The following is a 9,031-nucleotide window of genomic DNA, read 5'->3' on the forward strand; positions in this document are numbered from 1 at the left end:
TAATAAAAATAACATTTTATCTATTCAATAGTAATCTTATTATAAATAAAATTTGTAAATTATAAGTGTTTTTAAAATAAAATTTTTTATTTAAAAAATATTTAACCCGTGCCTCGCACGGGTCTAAGTACTAGTGTGTATATATATATATATATATATATATATATATATATATATATATATAAATATAATTTGAAATTATTTACTCAATAATTTACAAATCAATAATTTTCCGGCCATTTATATTTCATGTACATTTACAAATCATTTACATTTTATCATTTTTACTTTCCTTACAAATCATTTACATTTTATCATTTTTACTTTCCTATAATTTACAAATCATTTACATTTTATCATTTTTACTTTCTTATAATTTAAATTCAACTGTCATTTTATTTTCAAACTGTGTCCATTCTCACTATTTTTAAAATAAACTTTCAATGTTTAAAAGTTAAAACTCAAGAAGTGAATGAAGTAAGTAACTATGGATAACGATTAAACGAACAAAAACCCACCAACGTTTGTCACCCAACAGACCTCAAAGGAAAGAGATCCTCACTTTTCCAAAATGGCTTTGAAAAGTTTGTCTACCCTTTCACACACCACCACCCTCTTCCACAAACTCACTCATGCTTCTCCTTCTTCCCCAATTCTAACCCCCAAATCATCTTCATCTATCTACATTCACCATTCCTGTTTGAGCAAGAGGAAACTCATTTTGCTTTCACCCTTTCTATGGAGCGTCTTGCCTAATACACTCTTGTTAGCACAAGAATTATTAACTGATGACCTTCAGAGATACACTGATTCCAAAGAAGGCTTCACTCTTCTTACACCCTCTTCTTGGACTAAGGTAAACTATAAATTCTGCACAATTATTTGTGTTTTTCTCATAAAAGAAAACAATCTTTGATTCTAATTGGTGTGGTTGTAACAGGTTGATAAAGCTGGTGCTACTGTGTTGTTTCAAGACCCAAATACGGGAAGTAACAATATTGGTGTTGTGGTAAACCCGGTTCGGCTTTCAACTCTTCCAGACTTTGGGACTCCTCAATTTGTTGCTGATAAGCTTTTACAAGCTGAAAGACGAAAGGTATACATACACTCTTGTTCAATTTGTTCAAAGTTAGCTAGCTATGTTGTATTGTATGTAGAGTATATATATACAACAAGATAGAAAATGTAGGAATTGGATTGGCACTGAGTTTGTGTTGGGGAGACTGGGGAAGGCGGGGGCAACAATGGTCTCCCACATTTCCACCGATTGGCACTGAGTTTGTGTTGGGGAGATTGGGGAAGGCGGGAGCAACAACAGACTCCCACACCCGATATCTTAAGGTTTTGGATGGAGATATGACATCTTCCTTTTTCTTGTGGTCTTGAAGCATTGAACATGTTGCTACTCCGCCTTCCCCAAGCTTGTAATTTTGGTAAAAGTACACTTTGGTGCTTCAAGAAATTGAGATTGTAGCTGTGATGTTGTCAAACTAACCATGAATCTAAACATGTACTTCTATGGTTAAAAAATTACCAATTCAAGGTTTATTTCTTCTAAACTCTACCTTATTTACATATAGACCTACATGTCTCTGTGACTTAAGAATGGTTGATTGATACGCATGTCTATGTTATTGTACATATGGTTTTAACTTCTATTGCTTATTGCCTCGATGTTCAGGAAAGTACAAACGAAGCAGAAGTGATTACAGTTGAAGAAAGATCAGGGAAAGGAGGTTTGCAAGTTTATGAATTTGAATACAAGATTGATAGTACTCGGGGAGGGCTGAAGAGGATCTTTACTGCGGCGTTTGTGGCTTCAAGGAAGCTCTATCTTCTAAATATTGTTCACTCTGATAATCCAGAGAACCCTCTTGATCCAGATAAAAGATTGATGTTAGAGCAAGTTCTTCATTCCTTTGATTCATCTAGTTAAACTCTTGATTTTCGATTCTTTAATTATTGTTACCGAGTTATGTTCAAATGTACTCTGAAAGTCATCCTCATAAACGAGCAAACTAAATTTTTTAGTGCATATTGACTTAAATGTATTTGAACTTGTAATTACATATTACTTCAACTCAACTTGCAAGATTTGGTTATCTTAAGTGAATTGAGATTAAAGAAAGAATCAAATGTTCTTGTATCAGCAAATTCATAATTTTGTTAAGACATAACATCAAGTATTGATTTGTTTATCAGATCTTAGGTTATGAGACATTTCAATGATATGATAAATTGATGGTCACCACTAGATCTTTTGTAGTCATTTAAGTTTATGGTGGTGATTCCAATTTGAATGTTATTAAGCTATGAAAATAGAGAAAATAACATAAATGAGATGCATTGAAAAACCACACTTTCATTTAATTCATTTTTAACTCAATTTTAGTCAATTCAGGAGGAGTCACCTTCAGTTGAATTTCCAAATATCTCTCTCTTTAAGTCTCACACTATACTTGAATCAACATCACCAACCAACTTAGCATGCCCCTTAAGACATTATGTACTACTCACTTATCTCATATATTATTTATTTTGTTTATTTTTAATCAATGAGATAACCACTCACACTTGATTTTCAAACAATCTCTTTCTTAATTTAAGTGATATAGATGGAGCACAATATCATTCTTAAGTCTTTAATTTCATTGCTTAGGATCGTGTATATTGTATACATGTAGTGCTTATAAATTGTTATCACAAAGAATAACATTTAACAACTTAATATTAGCTTGCATCATAAGAAAGTCACAAAGACTAAAACTTAACAACTTAATGTTAGCTTGCATTATAAGAAAGTAGTTACTTCACAAACAAGTAACTGACTAACATACTTTAACATAACAAACAAACAACTCAATTTAAACTTGACAAATCAATATACTAAGTTTCTCCTTTAGTTTGCAAAGGATTGGCCATGATGTCTGAAAGTTGATCTTGTGAACTGCAGTGGATCAACTCAACCAATTATTCTCTTGTAAGATATTAGAGAAAGTGATATCTCACATCTATATGTTTGCACCACATGAATATTTTGGCAAATGGATCGAAATAATCGTCAAGTATCAATTTTATAAATTCGTATCCACATACAGTGCCGGCCTTTAGCAGGAGCAGCAAGGGCTGCAGCGCTGGGCCCCAAAATTTTGGGGGCCCCATTTATTTATTTATTTATTAAAACAATACCTTTTACACCTGTTTTTTTTAATATTGGTATTAAATAATTATTCTTTTGAAAACATTTTACACCGAATTTTTAAAGGTAGGTGTAAAATAACTTTTATTTTCACAATTTAGGTATAAATTTTTATTTTTTTGGGCCTTTTTTAAAATTTATAACAGGGCCCCCGGCTTGTTTGGGCCGGCCCTGTCCACATAGATTGTTGTACTTCCTAAAGGTAGTAGTGATCTTATTTTAGGAAAAAAATCAAATAGTAACAAGAGAGGAGGATACACAAACCATAAAATTGAAGAACAATGTGTAAATTGAAGGTTAAGTTAGACATTCTTTCGAATCATTTGACTATCTTTGTGTGGTAATTTAGTTTGGCCATATATTTATTTTCCTAATTATCACAATTATTTATAAAATAGTTATGTCTAGTTTCTTAGTACATAACTACTTTGTCAATTGCAATTCTCTAATGTCTTAGACGATGCTGTAATTGGTGATGATTTAAGCAATGATTAAAAATATTATATCACAAGCTAATAAAACCCTAATTCTAGTATTTTAAAATTTGAACAATAAAGTTACAATTTTTTATAAAGGATTAGTATTCAATAAAAGGGTTGCAATTATATATATCAAAGTTCAGCATATTAGATAGTCGACACAAGTATAGAGCAAACTCATCTAAAAGAAGGTTAATCTAATGCCTTTAACTACTCATGTTAAATACATTAGGTTATAAATTCTCTAACATGAGTAGTTAGATGCATTAGGTTAACCCAGGGAAATTACCCTTTTAACTACCCTACGAAGGAGTGTAGGAGATCCAAGGCCAGGATATATCCAACGGTCCCCCGCACGACACGTCAAGGGAATAACGGGTTGTTATAACCACTCCATTATATAAATAATACGTGCGAAGAATTTCAGGGAACCAATTTCAATTTCAAATTTCATTCACTCTTCTTCACGTAATAATTTTTGCGTTGAAGTGCTAACATTACATGTCAAGTCCTCTTCCTCCACATCTGAAGTTGAGATCCACTGTTGTCTACCGCGATCACCAATTCTCTGATCGATTCTGGTTCCATCGCAGAAACAAACTAGAAATTCAAGACTAGAAACACTGTGAGCAACGTGACAAAGCGACCTAAACGAGATCACGTGAACAAGAAACAAAGAAAAGGGACTCTCAATGCTACTGCATTAGTAGCATACTGCTTTGTCTCTATTAACCAAAAATAGAGGATGCTGTTAAAAAGGAAAAGAAGACAAAACTTGAAGCTAGGAAAGATAAATTTTGGCTTAATGCCGTCTCACATTCTCTATACTTTTTTAAGTACTAAAAATTCAATATCTACAATCAATGACATAATCAACCCTACTAATTATATATAACTAGCAACTTCCTGCATGATACAAATAGAAAACTAATAATGACAGGCACCCTCTTATTCACATGTACTGCAATTTTTTATTATTTAAATTCCGTCTTCATCTCTTTGTGTGTCCACATTCAACTGAATTTGTCAACTAATGTAAAGTAAGTACAACAATTAAAATATAGTTGTAATCAGTTCAATGATCTTTCATTTCTCTAGTATCATATTATATAATGAGTTGATTTCTTTGTTTTAGTTGTACCTTTTTTAATGTGTTGAAACATTCAATTTTCATGCTGCAAGTAAAACCAAAACAAATATAGAAACATGTATGAACTCAGTTTTTCTTTCATTGTTTGATAGAAAATGGTGACGCACTAGAAAAATAGTCTTGAGAAAAAACTGCTTTAGATGACTATTCAAATATTGCAACTGGTTTGAAAAAACTACAAAGTTTGAATCTTTCATCAGAAAAATATAGTTTCTTTCTTTTTATTGTTTGAAGTTTATCTTATAACTTCTCAACAGAATCTTTGTTACATGGAGAGTGGAACCAGCTTTGTCCCGGAAATGACAGAAAACATAGCTATGGATTCAGCAGAGAAGAGACTCAATGAGCTTGGTTACAAGCAAGAACTAAGAAGAGAAATGGTTTTTGTTCTTTTTGCATCTTGATCTAAATTTTCTCACTATGAAAATAACATTTTTTTTCTTGTAATTAAAGCTATTGATTTTTCCATGTATTTTGCAGACTATGTTCAAAACTCTCGCGATATCATTTTCAACAATGACGCTTTTTACTGGAATCACACCTTTGTATGGTTCTAGCCTTCAATATGCCGGCCCTGCGAGTCTTGTCTGGGGTTGGGTAGTTGTTTGTTTCTTCACTTGGTTTGTTGGAATTGCTATGGCTGAGATATGTTCATCTTTCCCGGTTTGTCTCTTCTCATAAAGTTTATGCGTGTATCAGTGAATCGGTGAATAATTTACGTAACTAATTTTCAGTTTTGATTCAATCTATAACAGACAACTGGTTCTCTGTACTTTTGGGCTGCACATTTAGCCGGTCCAAAATGGGGACCATTTTCTTCATGGTGCTGTGCTTGGCTTGAAACCATAGGTCTTATTGCTGGGATTGGGACTCAGGTAAATGGACTAATTCGGTTAAACTTCTACTCAGTGTTTCCGTAGATTGCGTGCAAAAGTAACTCATACTTTTCATGGTTGGAATTTGGAAAGGCCTATGCAGGATCACAAACATTGCAGAGTATAATCCTACTTTCAACAGGCACAAATAAAGGCGGAGGGTACTTTGCCCCAAAATGGCTATTCTTGTGTATGTACATTGGCCTCACTGTTATTTGGGCAGCATTGAACACATTTGCTTTAGAAGTTATCGCCTTCATCGATATAATTTCAATATGGTGGCAGGTACTTTTGATTACGGTGATTGCGTGGTTTTGTGACTCTGAAATGTACATCGCAATTTACTCATACTCATTTTTACGGTCAGGTTATCGGTGGAGCAGTGATAGTGATATTGTTACCTTTGGTGGCACTAACTACACAATCAGCTTCATATGTATTCACAAACTTTGAATTAGCACCTAATACAACAGGAATATCAAGCAAGCCGTATGCGGTGATTCTATCGTTTCTTGTGAGCCAATATTCCCTCTATGGATACGATGCTGCAGCACATTTAACCGAAGAAACCAAAGGCGCAGACAAGAACGGACCCATAGCAATACTCGGTAGTCTTGCCATCATTTCAGTATTTGGTTGGGCTTATATCTTGGCACTTACATTCAGCATTCAGGTATAAATATAATCAACCAATTAACACTTCAGTTTTTTACAGAAGAATGATAATTAACACCGATTTTCATCTCTGATTCAGGATTTCACTTATCTTTATGATCCAAACAATGAAACTGCTGGAGCATTTGTGCCAGCACAGATATTATATGATGCATTCCATGGAAGATATCACAATTCTGCAGGAGCAATAGTTCTACTATTTGTCATTTGGGGTTCATTCTTCTTTGGTGGACTTTCAATCACCACAAGCGCTGCCAGAGTCGTAAGTACTACGACCCTACGAGCCTTTATGCTTGATTTATTTGAGTTTATCTCGTAAACAATAAACAGTTACGAAACTCGTAACCACTTTTCAGGTTTATGCACTGTCAAGAGATAAGGGAGTGCCATTTTCATTCTTATGGCGAAAACTGCATCCAAAGCACAAGGTACCTACAAATGCAGTATGGCTATGTGCAGCAATATGCATTCTTCTTGGTCTACCAATATTGAAGGTGAATGTGGTATTTACTGCAATAACATCAATATGCACAATTGGTTGGGTTGGTGGCTATGCAGTACCAATCTTTGCAAGAATGGTGATGCCTGAGAAGAATTTCAAGCCTGGACCATTTTATTTGGGAAAGGCAAGAAGACCAATATGTTTGGTAGCATTTCTGTGGATTTGTTATACATGTAGTGTGTTCCTTTTGCCAACTCTTTATCCTATAACTTGGGATACTTTCAACTATGCACCTGTTGCTCTAGGGGTAGGTTTGGGTTTAATAATGATTTGGTGGGTAATAGATGCAAGAAAATGGTTTAAGGGGCCAGTTAGGAATATTGATGCTCAAAATGGCAAGGTGTAGTTATTGATCAATTTGAAGAATAAGTGGAGGAATATTCTTTATCCCATACTTGTTGCTTTAGACTTGTATGTACTATGGTTTTATTAAGACAAATATTTAAAATCCTTCAGTTGAAAGAGGTAAGATGTTAATGAAATAAAATTTATTCACTGTTCGTTTTAATTTTTTTGGAGACGTTGTGTAGGTTAGTCATGATTCAACCATGACAAAATTATTAGAGGCCTTATTTAACCCCATTTTAATAGTGGCAAAGATTTATGAGACCTTATTTAATTACGATTTATCCGTAAAAAATTTGAGACCTTATACGATAGTCCGCTTTGCACGCTCTCAAAGATGATTCTGCTCTCAACAGGAGACAATTATCCATTGTGGCAATGTGCGATGTGTCCGTTGCTCTTGGTGCTACTAAGAACAAGATAGGTTTTTGTTGATGGAATGATTCCCCAACTGACACAACTAGTAACAAACCCGTGCGTCCGCACGGGTTCTGGTATGGGACGCGCATTTGTTTCAGATGTATATTTTTTAATAGAAAAATATCTGATACCCGTTAAAAAATAATAATTGAATGTATAGAAATATGTCTGGTACCCGTGAAAAAATAATAATTGAATGTATAGAAAAGTGTCAGGTACCCGTGAAAAAATAATAATTGAATGTATAGAAAAATGTCGGGTACCTGTAAAAAAAATAAATTAAATGTATAGAAAAATGTCTGGTACCCGTAAATATTTGAATCAGTAACTTCATGTCCCGTTAATAATCAATATTTTGATCAATAACTTTATATTCCTGTGTATAAATATTATTTTTATTTAGGCATTGTTATCAAAAATATATAGATCAATAATAAATTTTAGTTATATTTTTAAAATAAAATTAAAATTGTATCAAATTTTAAATTTTTAAAAGAAAAACATCAATAATATATTTTTCAATTATTCATATATTATCTTAAAAAGTATTGTATGTTAACCTGCGCGTTCACGCGAATTTTAGACTCGTTACCTGTGTGTTCACATCGTACTGGTGTGTTTAACTTAAATTAAAAATAAATTCTATTTTTTATTAACTATTCTTTTTAATGCTAGCCATTTTTCTTAAAATGAAAAAGAAAAACATATTAACAAATACGTATTTTTCATTTTGTTTAAGAAAGAAATCTTTTGTTACTTTATAAAATTATCCCTTAGTAATAGTATGAGCTTAGTAAATTAAAATAGTTAGATTGCTCCACACTTTTTTGCAAGATACTTATTTCTTGCAATAACATTAGTTCTACTGACACAGAAACATTATATTATAGTAGAAACTCAAAACAGTCCACTGGCGAGTTGGAATCACAATTGAAACATGAGTTTTATTTCATTAAAATTCAATACATTATTTTTCATCATATACTCACTTTATTCACTCCATCGTTCTTTTCATTCAATCACCATTTATTCTCACTTTCTAACATTGCTTTTCCATTTCAATAATGCTTAAACTTGATATTTTTTTATAGAAAAAACAGTTGAATAAAATAAGAGCAATTTGTGATATAATTAAGTTTTTATTTCAAATTCATGTACATGTTATATTCTTCACTTATATATATATATATATATATATATATATATATATATATATATATATATATATATATATATATATATATATATATATATATATATATATATATATATATATATATATATATATATATATATATATATATATAAAGCAAAATTCCAAGTGATTAATACATGTTACATTGCAAATAATTCATAAAGGTTCATTTTTGAATTGCAAATAGGGTC

The 9,031-nt window shown here is 32.2% G+C and overlaps 2 protein-coding genes across 4 annotated transcripts; both read left to right on the plus strand.

Moving 5' to 3' along the window:
• Positions 1–393: 393 nt before the first annotated feature.
• Positions 394–2,064, plus strand: LOC131629771 (psbP domain-containing protein 2, chloroplastic-like). The gene is made up of 3 exons (XM_058900555.1): positions 394–856; positions 941–1,096; positions 1,682–2,064. The coding sequence occupies exons 1-3, from the start codon at positions 572–574 to the stop codon at positions 1,934–1,936; spliced, it is 696 nt and encodes a 231-aa protein (XP_058756538.1). The 5' UTR covers positions 394–571; the 3' UTR covers positions 1,937–2,064.
• Positions 2,065–4,623: 2,559 nt separating this feature from the next.
• On the plus strand, positions 4,624–7,375 carry LOC131629796 (amino-acid permease BAT1 homolog). 3 transcript variants are annotated; one of them, XM_058900596.1, is made up of 8 exons: positions 4,624–4,718; positions 5,086–5,208; positions 5,309–5,491; positions 5,584–5,703; positions 5,797–5,988; positions 6,071–6,376; positions 6,458–6,640; positions 6,735–7,375. In XM_058900596.1, the coding sequence occupies exons 2-8, from the start codon at positions 5,098–5,100 to the stop codon at positions 7,224–7,226; spliced, it is 1,587 nt and encodes a 528-aa protein (XP_058756579.1). In that variant the 5' UTR covers positions 4,624–4,718; positions 5,086–5,097; the 3' UTR covers positions 7,227–7,375. The 3 variants fall into 3 exon arrangements, with proteins under 3 accessions (XP_058756579.1, XP_058756580.1, XP_058756578.1); XM_058900597.1 differs by lacking the exon at positions 4,624–4,718 and adding an exon at positions 4,758–4,886; XM_058900595.1 differs by lacking the exon at positions 4,624–4,718 and having other exon boundaries at positions 4,900–5,208.
• Positions 7,376–9,031: the final 1,656 nt, after the last annotated feature.

This window comes from Vicia villosa, unplaced genomic scaffold (assembly GCF_029867415.1).
Source record: "Vicia villosa cultivar HV-30 ecotype Madison, WI unplaced genomic scaffold, Vvil1.0 ctg.000605F_1_1, whole genome shotgun sequence".
NCBI classification, from domain to species: Eukaryota; Viridiplantae; Streptophyta; class Magnoliopsida; order Fabales; family Fabaceae; genus Vicia; species Vicia villosa.